Source organism: Drosophila simulans, chromosome 3R (genome assembly GCF_016746395.2).
Source record: "Drosophila simulans strain w501 chromosome 3R, Prin_Dsim_3.1, whole genome shotgun sequence".
In the NCBI taxonomy this organism is placed as follows: domain Eukaryota; kingdom Metazoa; phylum Arthropoda; class Insecta; order Diptera; family Drosophilidae; genus Drosophila; species Drosophila simulans.
In genome coordinates this window covers 18668594-18686617 of record NC_052523.2, presented here as the reverse complement: position 1 = coordinate 18686617, position 18024 = coordinate 18668594, and the positions used below count along the sequence as shown (strand labels likewise).

Here is an 18024-nt window from a genome sequence, read left to right as displayed (position 1 = left end):
TGTCAAGTAATATTCTTCAAAATGAATGGAAAAATCTTTTAAATTTCAGGAACATTCTCAAAAATGCCAGTGCGTTACCCAATGCCTATAAATAACAATCTTAAAACATTTTTCAAATAATTAAAAATTTAACGTTTCTTTTAAAATTGTTTTTTTTTGGTATATTTACGTTTGATTTAACGGTATATGCCACCATCGCACGTGCAGCCACACTAATCCGATCGTTTACTTACAGCTGTTCTTATCAATCAGCTGTTATCAACGGAACTTTATCAAGTGCACTTTACAAGGCGTCGTGTGTAAAGATTAGAATTTGCCGAATATTCCTTTCTGGACATCTGAAGAGCCCTTGAGAAGCAGCTAAGTTTGTTGCTATACTCCAAAATCCCCGTTAGATCTCGCTTACGTAATGCTGGGCAATCTGTGCCGGCTTGTGGGTGCCCGTTCCCCGATCACCAGGCGCTTGGTACACACGGAGCGGAAAGTTCGGGTAAATGGCTCAGATTTGAACATTGTGGAGAGCGGCAGTGGGGAGCGGAGTCTACTCCTGATGCCGGGAGCACTGGGTTCCTCTTGGACCGACTTTAGGCCCCAGATCGAGCAGCTGCCGAAACTGCTGCCGGGTCACACCATCATCGCATGGGATCCGCCGGGTTATGGCAAATCAGTGCCGCAGCAGCGCAAGTTCGGCCTTGAATTCTTTCGGGAGGATGCCCAGGCAGCCGTGGATTTGATGCGTGCCCTGGACAGACCACGCTTTTCCATTTTGGGCTGGAGCGATGGAGGCATCACGGCGCTTATAGTCGCAGGTCGCCATGCGGAAGCTGTGGATCGCCTAGCCATCTGGGGAGCAGGTGCCTACTTGAACGCCGACGAAGTCATGGCCCTTAAGAATATCCGGGATGTAGCCAAGTGGTCGCCGCGCATGCGTGAGCCCATGGAGAAGGTTTACGGCGTCGAAAGATTCCCCCAATTGTGGGCCGAATGGGTGGACGCCGCGTGCGCCTTCTATGACCAACGGGATGGAGACTTCTGTCGCGCCGAAGTTGAGAAAATAAAGATACCTACTTTTATACTCCACGGAAAAAAGGATCCCATGATAGCGGCGGAGCACATTCCTTGGCTGAGGGAGCGTTTGCCCCATGCGGAGTATTACGAGTTCCCCGAGGGGAAGCATAATATCCATCTACGTTATGCGGAGGAGTTTAACAAGCTGGTGGCTGATTTCTTTAACAAAAAGGACTAGATTAACCAATATATTTAAGCTTTCATGGATCCAAACTCATTACATGTTGGACAATCGTAACTTGAAGTTCGATGGATATTCGTTATACATATGTGAAAGCAGTTATCAGAAATGAGCACGCAGGTGTTCAAAGTTCGAATTTTAAAAGGAAACTAATAGTTTTGATGAATCAAATTCATATCTAAGTTAAGGAAAAGTGTTATCTATTAAATGAATCATTTTGAAATGAATTGAAAAACAACCATATCACTTAACTTAGCAAAAGGGGAATAAATGATAAATTATAAACATTTCCTTTCTCTTGCTCTTATAAACTTAACTTCATAAGAAAGAGAGACCATTTTAAAGAAAAATGTAAGCTTCGACAAGGCCAAATTAATTCCGGAAATGTTATCAAAAGTAATTCTTAAAAAAAATACTTGAGCTGCTTTTGGAAATCGCAAAGCAGAAGACCGCCCACAATCAAGTATGAGATAGCTTTTATGAGAACTAGTACATATTTAAAATTTATTATTTCACAGAGAGCTGATCAGTTGGTGGCCAGATTACTGGACCGTCTCAATGAGGGTCTTCACGTAGTCATCGTACTGGGCCTGGAAGAAGTTGCCGGCCACGGGACCGCCGAAGCTGTACTTCTGGATGTAGTCGCGGGCCTTGACGTTGATGCGGCCAGTGCGGCTGGTCTTGGACACGAACTTCTCGGTGGTGATCTTGTCGTTCTGCTTGAACACCAGGAAGACGTAGCGGTGCAGGCCGGTTCCCTCGCGGGGTCCAGCACCGATGTACTCGGCGATGGTCTGGCCCTCGGACACCTTGTTGCCGGGAATGTTGATCACCAGCCAGTGGAGCAGCTCACGGAACTTGGGGTCCTCGCGGCTGGGTGCGTCGGGGTCCACCAACAGGATGGTGTACAGGGAGTTGGGCTCGGCATCGAAGACGACCGTGGGCTGGTCCTTCACCTGAGTGGGAGTCAGCTCCTTGCCCAGCTCAACCTGAACGCCGGAAGGATAGGTGATGGTGGCCTTGGAGGCGGGCTTGACGTCGATGATGTCGGGAATAATGCCGGCGGTGTCCATGTTAGCTGGTAGTTCTGCTGCTTCTGCTCGGTGTGGCGTTAGCGAGTTGACTCTGTCCCGGATCCCTGATGTCTGGCCTTTTATCGGCGGACGGAGTCCGTCGCCTAATCAGTTCCGTGCACTTTTCAGTTAATACCCCAACGCATAGATAGCGAGATAAGCGATTGGTTAAACTTTATTGACGGGGAATTGAAAACCCTGCATGATATATGCACAAATCTAGCCTACGATCATTTTATTCCGGATTGGAACATAGTCATCATACTGGGCCTGGTAATAATTGGCGGCAATGGGCTCGCCCAATCCATGTTTGGCGGCAAAGTCCCGGGTGTTGAAGTTCAAACGGCCGGTGCGAGTACTGTGAATGGGAATGGATTAGTATCACAGTACACTGATAAATGTGTTTTTATATATCATACGTATTGGAAATAGTGGGCGTCTCCTCGATCTTGTTCTCCTGCTGGTAGAGCAGGAAAATATACCGATGCAGGCCAGTGTCCTTGGGTGGTCCAGATCCAACGTAGTCTGCTAAGGAGTGGCCTCCAGAAGGATCCACATTGCTGCCGGGAATGTTGACCACAGACCAGTGCAGAATCTCACGGTACTTGGGATCCTGACGAGTCGGTGCATCGGGATCCACCATGAGCAGGGTCAATAGGTTGGACTTTCCCTCCAGCCCAGACCAGCTGACAATCGGTTGATCCTTCACCTGAGTGGGGGTCAGCTCGTTGCCCTGCTTCACCTCCAGGTCATCGACATAGATGACCGTTATGGTATCAGCGGGAACCGCATCCAGCACATCGGGTACTATGTCATCCATGTTACGTGTAACGTGTCAGCCCAAAAAGATGACGATACTGTTTTATTTTTTCGTGGCGTTATCACTCTGATGACCAAGCCGGCTGCGTGATAACAAAGCAAAAGCTTCACTCTGATTCAGCGGATATCTACGGATTTATTAAAATTTCCAGTTCAATTAATTAGTATCTGGATGGCGAAACCACTCAAGGCTATCCGGCGCTGGCAACAGCTAACACCTAGAAATAATAGTTTAATGGACACAGAGGAATAAACTTTATCGCAGGGTGAACTGATTGGTCAATGTTCCGACATTGATTTGTCGCAGCGATGGAAAATTGTGAAAAGCCCTACCACGATAACCAAGCTTTTATGCCAACTGGCATTTTTAGGTACATTTTGGCTGCCCATAACGCAAAGATCACTTCCAAAAACAGCTTGGTGCGATGATTCATGGCTAAGAACTAGTTTTCACTTCGTTGGGTATCATCCATAATTCTGACTTGAATCCAAGGATTTGGCTGATCTCGAACCAATGTGCACACCTGATAGCGAAGACAGCACTTGTGGGCTGATCATAAAGTGGTATATCACCCATTTATGAGGTTGTAATCGTACCTTTCCGTTTTATTGTTGGGCATATCAGTTCGATATAGGGAAAAGCCATATACGATACCCTTTCACCAACGAAAAACATTTCATTTTTAGTATATATCATGCTAATTTATTTATTAAACAATTCGAATATTATTAACACTTGAATATCAATATTGATAGCGCTGACAGAGTTTTGGTCTATTAAATACGCTTAGTTGCATTTATCGCCTTTGTTCTTTGCACAATGAAAATAATGATTAAATATACATATATATATATTTATAATACGATAATACAAATAATAATTAGAGTTGTGAAACGTGAGCGTGAGATTTGAGAGGCGTCCCGCGACGCATATAAAAACAACATAGTTTACATTTACATAGTAGGGTAAATCATAGTACCTAGTAGTGGTATGTCTATGGGGAACACGCCCCGCCCGCATAACCAGTGCTCGCGGAGGCAGTGTGTGCGGTATACGGCATAGGGTGTCCGGGGTGGACCCGCTACTCGGGCCTCCTCCGAACTTGCTGGAACTAATCTTGGAATACATAAACTGCTGGTTCAATTTGATTGAGGAAATACCAATAGATGCGGTAACACGTTCTCCATTCATCTCGTTAAATTCAACTGTGATAATCTTGCTCCGTGATGGCGATGCTTGGGCGCCCTAGCAGCGCGTCTCATATAAGCCACTGCGTCCGATGTAGCGCACCCATTTAACCACGTCGTGGTCGGAGTAGTTGAGCTTGGGCTCGAACACCTTCAGGTAGCGTACCTTGAAGCCGGACGGCGCGAACGGCACCTCAAAGTTCATAGAGATGGGCGGCCTGGTCCACTTCTTCTTGGTGTCCGTCTCCAAAAGCTCGATTTCCGCAGACAGCTGTGTCTCCTTCATGCCCGCCATGCGTTTAATTTTCCACACGATCGCGTTCTCCGATGCCTTGTATTTGGCTTTGCCCTTCAGGCAGATGAGCTGCACTCCCGATGTATTAAGTGGGGTTGGTATTTTCACCTCGATCTTTTGGCCCAGCAGCGAGGGCTTAAAGTTGGACTTCAGCACAACCTTAACCTCCATCTTGGTGCGGCCCACCTCCCGCACCAGCGGGATGACTCGGAATGGCAGCGAAATGTCTTTGGTGGTACGGTAACGCATCAGCTCGAACTCCCCGTCCGGCGGGATGAAGCTGATCGAATGCTCCGTCTCGAATTTGCTTAGCTTGACGCACTGATGGAACTGGCAGTCATCGATGACCACGACGGGCTTGCCGGAGCGTGAGGTTTCCGCCTCTGAATTTCCGGAGAGACCGCGTCCCTTAGACTCCATCACGATCTTGTCGTTGATGCCGAACTTGCACTCGGGCATGCCTACAAAATGGCGATTAATAAAAGGAATAATGTCTAGCTTATTTATGCTGACTTACCCGACAAATACGACTTCATTACCACCTTGCCGGCCACATGGGCAGACAAAACCTGACCCTGCGGGCTCATCAGCAGGTTCACGTACTCCAATACGTCCAGGAAAAGCTCGTTGCGTCGGTACTTGATGCCCTCGCGACGCCAGCCAATCTGGCCGGTGACCTGCGAGGTTATCTGCATCTGCTCCTCCTTGGTGGCCGACTTGATGCCCTGCTGTGTGATGAAGGTCTTCAGGGTGCCGGAGTCCGTGTTCTGCGGGTATCCAAAGTCGAGGATCTCATCCAGCAGCTCGTAAATGAGCACGAAGTTATTCTTGATGTTCTCCTCGGAGATCTTGCCGAAGTAGGATTGCATCACCTCGATGATCTTCAAAAGGAACTCAAACACCATCGCGGCGTTAACATTCTGCTTGGTCACAGCCGCCAGCCAAATGTTTGCTCTCTGTGGAAGGAATTTGGATGATGAGTGGGAGTGATGGTGATGGTGACATAGGAACTTCGTTCACCGACCTTGATGTGGAAGAAGCTGGTCCTCGCAATGTTGGTCACTGGCGAGCGGACCTGCTGGCGGGCGTGGATGACGTTGACCCGAAAGGCGTCCACGGCATTCCGACCGATGTCGTCGCGGTAAACTCGCGAGATCAGCACCTCGCCCTTGTGGTTGTAGACGAACAGGCCGCCAATCATCTTGTGCGCTATCTGATGGTTAGTCCAAGTCGGTGTAATATATATATTTATATGCGAATATAAGATATATACATGAGCAGTGGACGATGCTGGAGCTTCAAGCGAAAATTTTTATCAGAAAATCAATTTTCACTCCCCTTTAGTGTGACCCTTCGAGGTCCAGTATATACCATACGTGATACGGTCTTAAAATTATTTAAAAAGTTTTTTTCGAGTTCTGGGCATTTAAAATCCCACATTAAGTTTACTTCTTGGGATTTAGTTTGAATATTTCCAAAAAGTATAGAAGTCGTGTTATTGGAAAAAAATAGATTCACCAATTATTTTACAACCCAATATCTCTTAATTGTTCGACAACGTTAGCATGAAACATCAGTTCTTTTCTAGACATCTCTCTAGTTTCTTGAATTAAAATTACTTTCAGAATTTATAAATGAATTAAAATAAAAATTTCCAATTGGAAATTGCACTGTTCAAATTTCGTCGCTATCTTGACGGACATTGTTCTGGTATTTTTGGCAATGTAAAAATATACGGTATAACTTATCGATAACTTTGGGGTCACACTGGTCGTACATGACTCTGCGATTTGACAAAAACAAAATTGAGTTTTGTCAAGAAAATCAACTTTTTCTCTGCGTTTAACAAAGCAAAGCCAACAAATCCGACCAAAATGCCTGCCGAAAACCTGGAGGAGCAGGGTCTGGAGAAGAACCCGAACCTGGAGCTGGCCCAGACGAAGTTCCTGCTCACCCTGGCGGAATACAAGCAGGATGCGGCATTGAAGGCGAAGCTTCTGGAGGCGATTCGCACGGAGAACATGGCCCCGTGGTACGAGCACATCTGTTCGGAACTCGGCTGGACCGTGGATAAGGATCTGCTGGCGCGCATGAAGGAAAACAACCGCGTAGAGGTTGAGCAACTGGATGCGGCAATCGAGGATGCGGAGAAGAATCTGGGCGAGATGGAAGTGCGCGAGGCGAACCTTAAGAAGTCAGAGTACTTGTGCCGCATCGGCGACAAGGCTGCAGCAGAGACCGCCTTCCGCAAGACCTACGAAAAGACCGTTTCCCTGGGCCACCGCCTGGACATCGTGTTCCATCTGATCCGCTTGGGACTGTTTTACCTCGACCACGATCTCATTACTCGCAACATCGACAAGGCCAAGTATCTGATCGAGGAAGGCGGCGACTGGGACCGACGCAACCGGCTGAAGGTCTACCAGGGTGTTTACTCGGTGGCGGTGCGTGACTTCAAGGCGGCGGCCACGTTCTTCCTGGACACCGTAAGCACCTTCACCTCATACGAACTGATGGACTACCCCACCTTTGTGCGTTACACCGTTTACGTGGCCATGATCGCCCTGCCCCGCAATGAGCTGCGCGACAAGGTGATCAAGGGCTCAGAAATCCAGGAGGTGCTCCACGGCCTGCCCGACGTGAAACAGTTCCTGTTTTCCTTGTACAACTGCCAATATGAGAACTTCTACGTACACCTGGCCGGCGTAGAGAAGCAACTGCGCTTGGACTACCTCATTCATCCCCACTACCGCTACTACGTGCGCGAGATGCGCATTCTGGGCTACACCCAGTTGCTGGAGTCGTATCGCTCCCTCACCCTGCAGTATATGGCCGAGTCGTTCGGCGTAACCGTGGAATACATTGACCAGGAGCTGGCCCGCTTCATCGCCGCCGGACGGCTGCACGCCAAGGTGGATCGCGTCGGTGGCATTGTGGAGACCAATCGGCCTGACAACAAGAACTGGCAGTACCAGGCGACCATCAAGCAGGGCGATCTGCTGCTCAACCGCATTCAGAAGTTGAGCCGCGTGATAAACATCTAATGTAGTTCATATAAAAAGATTTATTCAAATTCAACATTTATTACAGTGTAAAGCTAACGCAACGTACAATAATAAAAACGATATAAAACTCATGGAAATGCTCTAGCAGATTGTACGTTCGCTTATGTATTAACTAAATTCTTTGGAATTGTTTTGGTTACGCCGTCTTTAGTGTATTTGAGTATTATTGCAATCATTCCACTTTTGTACTTAACTGTCATTTGACCCGCTATTTATGTAAATGTAAGCCTAAGCATCGCCCTCGATCTTCTCCTTCCAAGACGGTTCCTCTTTGGTATCGCTACCATGCTGGTTATGACCAGACTCGCTGCCCGGAAAGGCAATTGAGGGCTTGTTGTTGGTCATGAAGCTGCGCGCCATCTCCTCCAGCGCCGCCGACGATCGGAGTCCGCAGTCTAGCGGCTCCTCCATATCATGTGCCCGCTGCTGTTGCTGTTGTTGATGATGATGTTGCTGCCCGGCCGATACTTTTGCTGCCATGTCATGTAAGTTTTGGACCATCTCGTGAATGGGTGTAACCTGGTTCAGAACTTCGGGCACCATGGGCAAGGCACCCAGGCCGCCCATATTGTTTCGCCGCATATGACTCGTACTTAGGTTGATCAGTGCATTCATCATCACCTTGTTTCGCTGGTAATCCTTGCGCAGGTGCTGACGTATCTCCGTGTGGCAGTGCTCGTTGTTAGTCACGATGATGTCGCCGGTGTCCGTGGTGGTCACGCGCGCCTTGCAGTTGAACTTGCGCGACAGGTTGCACTGCCAGTACTTCTTGTCCTTGCGCACGTACTGAATGCCGAAGGTGTGCCCGTCGTGGACCAGCAGCGGCTTGCCGCGCTGGCTCAGCATGAACTCCAGCTTGCCCTGGAACCAGTGCTCGCCGGGTGCGACTACAATACAGGACGAGAAGGCTAGTGAGGATCGGTTTGGGTCTGAGGCTGCTGATGGGTATGCTTGGAGTTGTACTCTCCGCTCCCTCTGCTGGTTATGTTTGGTTTTGGATGCCAGGACATACACGAATGAGCCCAAAAGTATGTGTGTTTATGTGTTCATGCAGTTTACTTACCTGCTTCGTTGAATATATAAGTTAAAGAAAGATACCGTTGGACCTGGCATAGCATTATAAATATATCAGATCGAAAGTGCCAATTAGTCTATTTTAAAGATATACGTCCATATGTAGTTGGTTAGTGCTTGGCCATTGGACTACCCATTGATATACGCACAGGGCCACGAAACATATCCAAAATTACTCTGGTTAGCTTAATCTGGGATTCATTTCACAGCGCCCATTAGTAGCTTTTGGTTTATCGTTTCGCATTAGTTTATCAAATACATTATGCACATTGGTACGGGTATTTACATTACTAACTCATCTCTCTTTCGCTCGAATCAAATTCAATTTTCTACTAAAAACTCTAGCTAGGCAAAAATAAATTACTCATCCGCTCTTGAGGCAGTGCAATGTGGGGGGATTACCCGGCGACAGCCTTACATGTTCTCCATCTTGAAGGTGTGCCTTGTGTTCGGGGAAATGGTGATGGAGTTGATCACGTGAGCAGTGCTGGGATCCGTGGTAACCTCAGAGGTGGCCCCTTCTTGCTGCTGCTGCTGGTGTGACTGCTGTTCCTCCACTGACTGTGGAGGTGGACTCTGCGCCTGGAGGGAATGATTGCTCCGGTTGGATTGCGGACTTTGCTGCAGATGCGCCGGCGAGAGAAGCACTGCTCCCGATCCCGAGCCACCTCCCAGCTCCAGATTGTGCTGCTGCGGAGGCGGAGGATTGTGTGGCGAGTGCTGCTGGTGGTGTTGCTGTTGGTGGTGGTGCGTCGGGGTCTGCAGGTGCATCAGATTTGGATTATGCAACAGGCTAGCCGGGCTGCCATGCTGCTCCATGTGCGATGGCGCCGGGTGGTGCTGCACCAGAAGATTGGGCAGCGGTTGTCCCAAGTGGTGGTGATGATGCGGGTGGTGCGGTGTTGATGTCACCGGGAGTGGCGGTGGTGGCGGCGGTGGTGGTGGCGTTTGATTGGCAAACATGTTGCTCACTCGATTGCCATGCTGCAAATCCGAACCCAAATGGCCACCTCCATCCGTCAGAGAGTAACCCGCTTGGCTGGAAATGGGCGCCGGGGCTGGATTTCCAGAAACTGACGCTGTCGAGGGCGCCGAAGATCCCTGACCTCCGCGCATGTGCGGCGTATGGTTGTGGACGCCCGTGGCGGATATGATCCTGCCCAAGTGTGTGATGCACCGCGCCCGGCACATGCTGATCCTGTACGACTTGCACAGCCAGTAGGTCTTCATGCCCTGCTGCGTGGCCACCGTGTTGTTCCGGTTGAACACGCAGTTGCCGTGGAGCAGCGAGGTGGTGGACAGCATCACCATGTTGCTGCCGCCTGCTCCGGACAATGGTGGATCATTAGTGGTCTGTTCTTCGCTGGACGCTCAAAGGGTGTTATTTACAGGGGAAAGAGGCAAGCTATTGGATAGTGGGGGAGGAGTCACGCTCCTCCTCCGTTTGGAATATGCGATTGGGTGTGCGTGTTCTCGATACTGTGCGGATTGTTAGGCGTTACAAGGATTCGATTTTACCACGTTATAAAGCCAATACTTAATGTATTTAAACTGAAAGCACTACTTAATGTGTGTTTAAAATGCAGCTGAAAGTGTTTCCTTAGTTCTTCCTAGTATGATCTCAGCTTTAGTTAATTTAAAACATTACGATTTAAAGCTAGAATATCAAAATTCACAAACTTTGAGCCAAATATTTAACCCCATTGTGTGGTTTTTCTGGTGAATCGAATAGTCTTCAACCCCTTGGATAAAATTGCAGCAAAACATGTGGCAAAAGTTGAGGCCCACCAGTCTGCCAGGTCGATCGAACAACTGAATCTCACGGGCAATCAGAGCTATCTGATATGTTTATCTAACTATACGCTCAGTTCAAGTATTTACTTCTGTTAATACTTTTACCCCAGTTAAATCAGCAAATATCCCTCTACAATCAATGGCCGCTCTGTTAGGTCTCCATTTGGCTCCATTCCTGGTTAGTGACAATGAGTTCAGTGGGCTAGTGTGTACGTGGAGTGAATAATCGAGTTATATTATGTGCCGAATGATGGATGCAAAATAATAGCTTATAAAGAATTAAACAATAAGTCAATATGAATGCCAAGCTACATGCAACAGAAAAGTGATAAAAAGAGTGCCAGAGGCACAAATCTGGAGGCAACCTACTTGAGGGAATGTCCATGTGGTTGGCAAAGTTCTTGGAGTAATCGTTGGGCATGAACAGTTCGTTAGGATACTCGGTGCTGGAGCCAAGGCCCACGGAGCCATTGTTGTTGACGCCACCGGGGCCAACCGAGTTATTGGAACTGCCGCTGGGACCACTGCTGTTGCCGCCCTTGTAGTAGTTGAAGCTGTCCATGAAGGTCGGGGCAAAGGGATTACGGATGGGTGCAGACGGAGAGGCCGAGGAGGTGAGGCTGCCCACGCTGCCCGAACTTCCTCCGCCAGCCGACAAGGGACCATGGTGGTGACCATCCGATTCCCGTTTCAGACCTCCGAGATCGTAGCGCTGTTCTCCCATCGTGATTTGTGGAATGGGTGGCAAGAAGAACTCCTCTGAATTCATGCTGTTGTCCACTCCGGATGCGGTATCAGCGTGATCGCCTCCGCCGCCTTCGCTTCCGCCGGAACCGTGATCCTTGAGGGAGCGTCTCAACTGCTTGCCGGAGTAAATGGACAGGGAATCGCTGCCAAAATCCGACGGCATTGGACGTTTGTTGGATGTATACAGGTGGCTGGCATCGTTGGAGGCTCGGCTGGCACCACCTGGCGAAGTGGTTCTTGAATTGCTCTGGCCCTTGGATTCATTGTGATCCGTTTCCGATTTGCTATTGTTATTGCTATTAGTGCTAGAGTTGTGATGATTGGTGCTGTTGGTGTTGCTTGATTCTTCTGCCGGTGGCTGACTAGAGGACTTCTCCGAGACACTCGATCCTGGCGAGGAGTTCGAATTGGTAGCCAAGCCCTTGATCTGCAGCAGCTGGCCAATTTTCATGAACGACTGCAGCTCCGTGTGCTTAACATTCACCACTCCTTGGTACATAAACTCCAGTAGCTCCATCATAATGTTGAAGCTCACATCCTTGAGTATTACTAGAAAGATTTGGGGATGTACAAAACAAGTTATGAAAGGAAACCATGAAGAAATTCACAAAAATCACATTTTTTATTAGGCAGGGTAAGTAACAAACAAAATTTTTGGAAAAATCCAAAAACATGTTTGTCAACAACGCAAAGAATATTTGAAATGCGTTTAAACCCAAAGGGAATTTTTAAATGTTTCCAGACTGATTACAAACAGTTTTTATGTTTTTCCCTCTCCCAAAAATAATTCAACGTAATTCCTTGTTTACATAAAGACTCGAAACGACAATAATAACATCAGTGGAAAGGAGGTCACATTCGTAGTGGAGATGTTATCATCGAAACGCTCAAATACTAAATCAATACATAAAAACAGCTATGATAAGAAATCTGAAAACTTAAATATAAACTCAACAACAGCAACGCAGTAGCAGTAGCACAGCAATAATTATAAAATAAGTAGCATGACATATCATCCGCGTGCTCCCCACTCGTCCTAAGAAGCTGTGGAGCTGTCCGGATTCGAATCGGATCGGCACCACAGTGGTGCGGATCTGTTATCTCAGGGGTGGTTCGAGATCATGCCACATAAGTTTCAATATTTCATAGTTCACAGTGGGCCATTAAAGTAGGTTTATGTGTTTCAAAAATGCCTATACATATGTTTTAGCCGTGATAATATAAGTTTCTAATCGTTTCTGCAGAGAAAAATGTTTCTATTTTAAACTATTAGTATGTTTTAAAGAGTCCAATAATGCGAGGTCGTTGTTCATGATAATTCATCATTTAGCATTCCCGCCAAAAGTAGGATTCACAAGTGAACTAAAGTGTTTGAACCCGATTCCAGATTAGGTTCGTACTTTCTTTCTGACAGATTATTTCGAATTTGCTGATCTGAAACTGAATCTTATCAGCGCTTTCCCATCAACCCCTGCCCACTGTGCCAGTCTCGCTAGCAGCATCAACATCTAGTTAAAAACAATATTATCACTTGTTCTCAATAACAATTTTATTACACAAACAGGCGTACATACATCGCATATGTACGACTGTATGTAAATACAATATTAAATCGCCGATCAGCAACAGACAAACTTGGTTGCTTAATCTGACCGAACGACGACATCAATTGTGCCCTATCATTTGCCGTAGTCGTCATTACGGATCATTCCGTCTCGCCTATCTATCTATCTGCGCCTTGGTATGTCCGTATTCGACCGAGTGATCGCCTGGCGAAGATCAAAATCCAGGCAATATACATATGTATTGCTCCAGGGGTACAGTGCACACATCGGGTCTCAACTGATGCCAGATAGATACGGGATTACACATTGAGGGCACTCCGTATACACCACTATCACTATCATTTGCCTCACTTTTCCGTTCACGGAGCTGGAGATACATGGTCAGCATCGCCGGAGATAAAGAACGAGCGTGAATCGAGACAAAGAGATCCATATACAAAATTCTTTCGAATCAATAAACCATTTATGGACCCCGACCGTAGATAAACTCTGTCTAAAGTTCACGGAGAACGTGATAAATCCGTGCATGCTCTGCCGATAAGGGAATCGACAGTACCCAAAACTCAGATCATCGCGTCTCGATCGCTGTTTGCCCAAATGTATGCCATATATGTATGGTACCATCAACCAGGGAATATGGATTTAATGGTCGCCTGACCCGCAGTGATCTCTGCTGATATCAGAGAGTCTGTTGGAATTGGGGATTGGGTACCGGGGATTGGGAACTGGGGAACTGCAGCGATATCTGCCACAGTCTCGATTTTGATTTGTTTTGGGGCCCGAACACCCTCGCCAACAAGATCACGCCCACTCGAAATGGTTCCACCAATCGGATCGCAGGCGATCGATTTCGAAACAGTTTTATTTTATGATTATGATAAATGTTTATCGAATCAGAACGCCAATAGGTTCTATTGTCGTTCCCCTCGGCGATTCGTATAGAGCCGTCGGGCTTGTAGTGGAGTGGGCTGCCTCATTTTGACAATGTCGTCGCACGAACATTCATAAATATTTGTTATCTCCGAACGCCATAATAGTCGAGTAGTCGAATCGAATTGTCGTGCTGGTGGTAGTACAACCTGATAAAAGGCCAACAAGCCCAACGACAGGCCAGCCAACCCAAGAGCTTGGTCATAGATTTCCATTCGGATTCCTCCCTTTCCCGCCCCAAACTCTCTGCGAAAATTAATGCCCCGAAGGAGCGCAACTGGCCCAGGGATTAGCCCAGCTTAGTCGATTGCCACTCCTCGTCCATTGGCGATTTCTGGCTGTTAGCTGCTAGCCACTAGCTACTGGCTTCTGACTTCTAACAGGGCAATAAATTACAAATTGTCAACACATATGGGCAATAAAAGCATTTATGAAATTTCATATGCTCAAAGTCAAAGTTTGATATAATACGAAGAGACCATAAAATACTGCTGTACGTAAACAGCTTTCGATTCGATCGATTGGGTAACCCAGAAGCGGGAAATGTAGAAGGGTTTATAAACTCGATAATTCAATTGGATTAACGTCTTTCAAAGCATTTAAGTAGATTATGCAGTAAACATTAGCTACTCATCTTAATATTTGAGTGAGAGTTTCAAAATATTTCAAAATATGATAAGCTGAGCTTTCCTTTTTGCGAAGATCATTATTACTAAATTATCAAAAAATTGAATTCCTTTATTTCCCAATTTTAGTACCAATCTCAGATTTTTTGAAAACTCAAAAACTAGCTATCTTTACCTGCCACAAGTCCCAATTAACTAAGATCTTCCTTAGTTGCCGACCGATTCAAACACCTTTGATAATCTTGGCAAGCGTATAACATCGAAATAAACAAATTCAAGATTAGGGGTTAAGAACGCACGGAAACTCAAAGTCCAACGTGGCCAAAAATGGATTATTTTGCCCAAATAAATAGTGCAGCGATCCATAAAAATTGTTTACCCCCTCTGAAGCGTAGGGAAAAAAAATAGCACGACGACTTTGTTTTTAGTCACGGTGCGGCAATATATTAATAACATTGGGTGTTTAATATTTACGACAAGTCCGGCCGGCGAATCGATATTATATTATCTTCCGAACCCAAACGCTGGCTGGTAAGCAACCGCGGCTATATTCGATCGCTGTGGCTACTTCAAATCGGGAGTGGGAATTGCCAGGTGGCCAGGTGGTTAGGGGACTACGGGGCCACGGGGACTTTGAAGGGAAGTGGCTTGGACCTGGTTCTTGGAGAGGCCCAATATCACACATGGCACATGCTGCGGCTGTCTGAGTGCGTTATCTAACGAGCAATAAGTTCAAAATCTTATTTTACGATCAAGAGTGATACCCAAAGTAAAGTGGTTGGCACTAAACGCTGGGCTGATAAAACGCCTGCCCCCAGACGATGTCCGTCTTGTTTATGCCAATAATAAATAGATAATTTTGGAGGATTAGCATTGTATTGGGGACTGTGACTGTTGGCCAGATATAACCACTTGGGCCGGCACGGTGTGGATTGATTTACACGTCCGGAGCAGCGGACAAACGTATGTATGTATGTAGCGAGGCTCTCTAATCAATATCTCGACTAAACTAAATTCTTCGAGTGGCTGGAAGGGTGAAGGAGTGGGCGGGCGGGTACTCAGTTACTCAGTTGGGCAATAAATGATTGTTAAACGCGATAAAAAGATAAAAAATATTTCGACTATTGTTGTTGCTGCGTGTTACACACGGAACAAACACATAGCCATTTGGCTTGTTAGCACCTCGATGACTGTTGTTGGTTGGCTGGCTGGTCTATATTTAATAGCTTGCCCCCGCTTGGGTTCGCCGTTATTTATAGGGTATATTAATATTCTTTATCTTTGGAAATACCTCTTGTAGCAGCGTTCGTGGGTAGGTAGCACCTTCCTGCTGCTACTTGAAAAGATAAAACCTTATTTTTTATGGCCGCCTGATCAGATAAAGCCACCGTGCAGCAGGCAGCCGTGTTCAACACGACCGCGAACGAAATCGGAATCGGACCGACCAGGAGGGGCCACGGCGATATCATATCCATACACCATATACCGTACATAAATAGTACAACACCACCGTTCTAGAGTCCATTTGAAGTACATTTGATGAGGTCAGCAACGCACCCAATCTCCCCGATCCGATCGAAGTGGGCTGCGCCTCCGACTCTGCGCTCTCTCTTGCCATGGACCTTATCACGATACTCCCTCCGCCGGTGGATACTCCGTGCGTGGCGTGGGTAAACAATCCCGTTGTGCCTCCGGAGGCGGAGGACTCCAGCAGCTACCACACAGGCATAGACAACGCGGCGGCACTCCGGCTCAGCGGAGGATTATCACCAGACCTCGATTCTTAGTGGGTTGCTGCTGTTTGTCTTTAGATTTACAACTCTACAGTCAAACTTCACTAACTGAAACAGGGACCAGAAACGGGAAGGTATTACGAACCCCTGGATTGGCTTAGTTAATCAAATCGGTTATGAAATGATTACAACTCATTACAACTTATTTAGATAACTATAGGATGGATAAACCTTAATGCATTTGCATATTCTATTTATGATCATCCTAATATCTCTGACAAGTAAAATACTTAATTTTAAGGGGCGATCCATCAAACGACTAATAATATTATTCGATTGATTAGTTTGTATGTTAAAAAGGCAAGTTAGGCTTATGAAACAGAGTTCTAAAATTAAGTGTAAATTTAATAAGGCGAGTATAGTTGGGTTTATGGTAGCGATACTGTAAAGAACTAGACGTGCTGGGACTCTCGACTGTAACTCGAAATCGAACTGGCGGTGGAGCTGGGCTGATAACCACCGAATGTGTCATGGAATTTAACACAAAGGTTGATTTATATCTAAGCGTTTGACAAGAGTGACGAACAGACAGGCTGACGGGCGGGCTCCTCGATAAACTGACATCGCTGTCCCAGTGATAAACTGACCGATTTCTGGAGGAATACTGCGGCCGAATGAGAAAATCAGTATCTGCTTGACCAGTAGTCACTCTTCCCTGGCATTATATAGACTATATACGTATGTATATGAAGGGTATGAAATGACCTAGGGAAAGTTCAGACTCTTTTCCGGCTTATAAAAATTCCAAGAAAATACGTCTACAATGTATTTGCAATGCCAAGAGCTAAGCAATTTGTAAGAGACTCGAGTGCTTCAGTTAGGCACTCAATGTTCCATTAGGATCATCCATATGCATGGCAACGAAAGCCCGGAACATAAAACTTGACCAATTTCTGGAGGACCACTTCCGTGCCGAGTATCAAAATACACATATGAATGCCGCTGACAATGTAAGCCACGCAGCATAACTTAGCATTTAAACCGAGGACGCCGGCGAGGTAGTCTATTGATGGGACCACAATCTTGGGCAGCCCAATCGGAGTACTCACTGATGGGATGTTTGCAGGGATTGGTGGTGAAGATCTCCTGGAAGTAAGGGCTGCAGATGGCCAGTACTATCTTGTGGGCATGGAGGAGCTTTCCATCGCAGGCGAGGGTCACGTCTACCAGGTCGCCGCGGTCGTACAAATTCTGGAAGCCGCTCGCTATGTTGTCCTGGAAGTTCTTCCAGCACAGCTTGAACTCGTCGTCCATGGCGAATGCGGATGCTCGCCGAAAATCAAACTTTTCCAATTCCAATTGGGAAGCGTAATTTATGCGCACCGACTTTTGCGATGATTCTCGTGCGAATCTGTTTTTTATGGCTTTTGTTTATCCGCTTTGCTCGTGATTCGTTCACGGACCAAAAATCACAATTCACGTATTCTCACGCACCTTTATTTTTATTATATCAATGGCTCGAATTTGATAAACTAGCTGGTGGCTACTCGATCCGCATTCACGCGCACACGATCTCGAGTCGTTCGCGTCCACGGGCGCATTGATTTTGATTTGGGCTCTAATTAACACAGTGTGATTTAAACATTTTTATCGGAAAGCGTGAAAAGCAGCGACGCTGTTTACGTTCCGGCTGATAATGAACCCACCACCCCCCCGCACTTTGGGGAACAGTGAAATTTTGGTTTTTCGAGCGCCACAGCGAACGGTCTCACTGGCCACTGGTAAACAAACGAAAATGTTTGGTGAACTTTAATTCCAGTTATAAAAATTTGATTAACAATCAAAACTGTTATCACAAAGAAAAAC

The 18024-nt window shown here is 46.6% G+C and overlaps 6 protein-coding genes across 8 annotated transcripts; 2 read left to right on the top strand and 4 right to left on the bottom strand.

Moving 5' to 3' along the window:
• The first annotated feature begins 224 nt into the window (after positions 1–224).
• Positions 225–1534, top strand: LOC6729107 (valacyclovir hydrolase). Its single transcript, XM_002104392.4, has one exon. The coding sequence runs from the start codon at positions 410–412 to the stop codon at positions 1244–1246; it is 837 nt and encodes a 278-aa protein (XP_002104428.1). The 5' UTR covers positions 225–409; the 3' UTR covers positions 1247–1534.
• A 190-nt stretch (positions 1535–1724) lies between these two features.
• On the bottom strand, positions 1725–2403 carry LOC6729106 (protein D3). The gene has a single exon (XM_002104391.4). The coding sequence runs from the start codon at positions 2320–2322 to the stop codon at positions 1792–1794; it is 531 nt and encodes a 176-aa protein (XP_002104427.1). The 5' UTR covers positions 2323–2403; the 3' UTR covers positions 1725–1791.
• Positions 2404–2479: 76 nt separating this feature from the next.
• LOC6729105 (protein D3) lies at positions 2480–3487 on the bottom strand. Its single transcript, XM_002104390.4, has 2 exons — positions 2742–3487; positions 2480–2680 (listed from the first exon to the last, which is right to left on the bottom strand). The coding sequence occupies exons 1-2, from the start codon at positions 3140–3142 to the stop codon at positions 2542–2544; spliced, it is 540 nt and encodes a 179-aa protein (XP_002104426.1). The 5' UTR covers positions 3143–3487; the 3' UTR covers positions 2480–2541.
• A 334-nt stretch (positions 3488–3821) lies between these two features.
• LOC6729104 (AP-2 complex subunit mu) lies at positions 3822–6015 on the bottom strand. Of its 2 annotated transcripts, XM_016177277.3 has the most exons (4): positions 5898–6015; positions 5649–5837; positions 5142–5580; positions 3822–5085 (listed from the first exon to the last, which is right to left on the bottom strand). In XM_016177277.3, exons 2-4 carry the CDS (start codon positions 5823–5825, stop codon positions 4388–4390), a joined length of 1314 nt encoding a protein of 437 aa, XP_016035748.1. In that variant the 5' UTR covers positions 5826–5837; positions 5898–6015; the 3' UTR covers positions 3822–4387. The 2 variants fall into 2 exon arrangements, with proteins under 2 accessions (XP_016035748.1, XP_002104425.1); XM_002104389.4 differs by having other exon boundaries at positions 5649–5988.
• A 339-nt stretch (positions 6016–6354) lies between these two features.
• LOC6729103 (26S proteasome non-ATPase regulatory subunit 6) lies at positions 6355–7760 on the top strand. The gene has a single exon (XM_002104388.4). It carries the CDS (start codon positions 6499–6501, stop codon positions 7666–7668), a length of 1170 nt encoding a protein of 389 aa, XP_002104424.1. The 5' UTR covers positions 6355–6498; the 3' UTR covers positions 7669–7760.
• On the bottom strand, positions 7669–17889 carry LOC6729100 (broad-complex core protein). Of its 2 annotated transcripts, none has more exons than XM_016177276.3 (3): positions 17268–17888; positions 10927–11853; positions 7669–8576 (listed from the first exon to the last, which is right to left on the bottom strand). In XM_016177276.3, exons 1-3 carry the CDS (start codon positions 17470–17472, stop codon positions 7918–7920), a joined length of 1791 nt encoding a protein of 596 aa, XP_016035747.1. In that variant the 5' UTR covers positions 17473–17888; the 3' UTR covers positions 7669–7917. The 2 variants fall into 2 exon arrangements, with proteins under 2 accessions (XP_016035747.1, XP_002104421.2); XM_002104385.4 differs by lacking the exon at positions 7669–8576 and adding an exon at positions 8987–10085 and having other exon boundaries at positions 17268–17889.
• Positions 17890–18024: the final 135 nt, after the last annotated feature.

What these genes read in the sequence shown, in the direction of transcription:
- LOC6729106 (XM_002104391.4), bottom strand. Translation starts at nt 2,322, where the DNA reads ATGGACACCGCCGGCATTATTCCCGACATCATCGACGTCAAGCCCGCC.
- LOC6729103 (XM_002104388.4), top strand. Translation starts at nt 6,499, where the DNA reads ATGCCTGCCGAAAACCTGGAGGAGCAGGGTCTGGAGAAGAACCCGAAC.
- LOC6729107 (XM_002104392.4), top strand. Translation starts at nt 410, where the DNA reads ATGCTGGGCAATCTGTGCCGGCTTGTGGGTGCCCGTTCCCCGATCACC.
- LOC6729100 (XM_002104385.4), bottom strand. Translation starts at nt 17,472, where the DNA reads ATGGACGACGAGTTCAAGCTGTGCTGGAAGAACTTCCAGGACAACATA. An exon ending in TCCCTGCAAACATCCCATCA is followed by an intron (nt 11,854 to 17,267) that starts GTGAGTACTCCG and finishes AAATCTTTCTAG; the next exon opens with TAATACTCAAGGATGTGAGC. An exon ending in CCACATGGACATTCCCTCAA is followed by an intron (nt 10,086 to 10,926) that starts GTAGGTTGCCTC and finishes TGTCCGGAGCAG; the next exon opens with GCGGCAGCAACATGGTGATG.
- LOC6729105 (XM_002104390.4), bottom strand. Translation starts at nt 3,142, where the DNA reads ATGGATGACATAGTACCCGATGTGCTGGATGCGGTTCCCGCTGATACC. An exon ending in ACGCCCACTATTTCCAATAC is followed by an intron (nt 2,681 to 2,741) that starts GTATGATATATA and finishes TCCCATTCACAG; the next exon opens with TACTCGCACCGGCCGTTTGA.
- LOC6729104 (XM_016177277.3), bottom strand. Translation starts at nt 5,825, where the DNA reads ATGATTGGCGGCCTGTTCGTCTACAACCACAAGGGCGAGGTGCTGATC. An exon ending in CCAGCTTCTTCCACATCAAG is followed by an intron (nt 5,581 to 5,648) that starts GTCGGTGAACGA and finishes TTCCTTCCACAG; the next exon opens with AGAGCAAACATTTGGCTGGC. An exon ending in AATGAAGTCGTATTTGTCGG is followed by an intron (nt 5,086 to 5,141) that starts GTAAGTCAGCAT and finishes GCCATTTTGTAG; the next exon opens with GCATGCCCGAGTGCAAGTTC.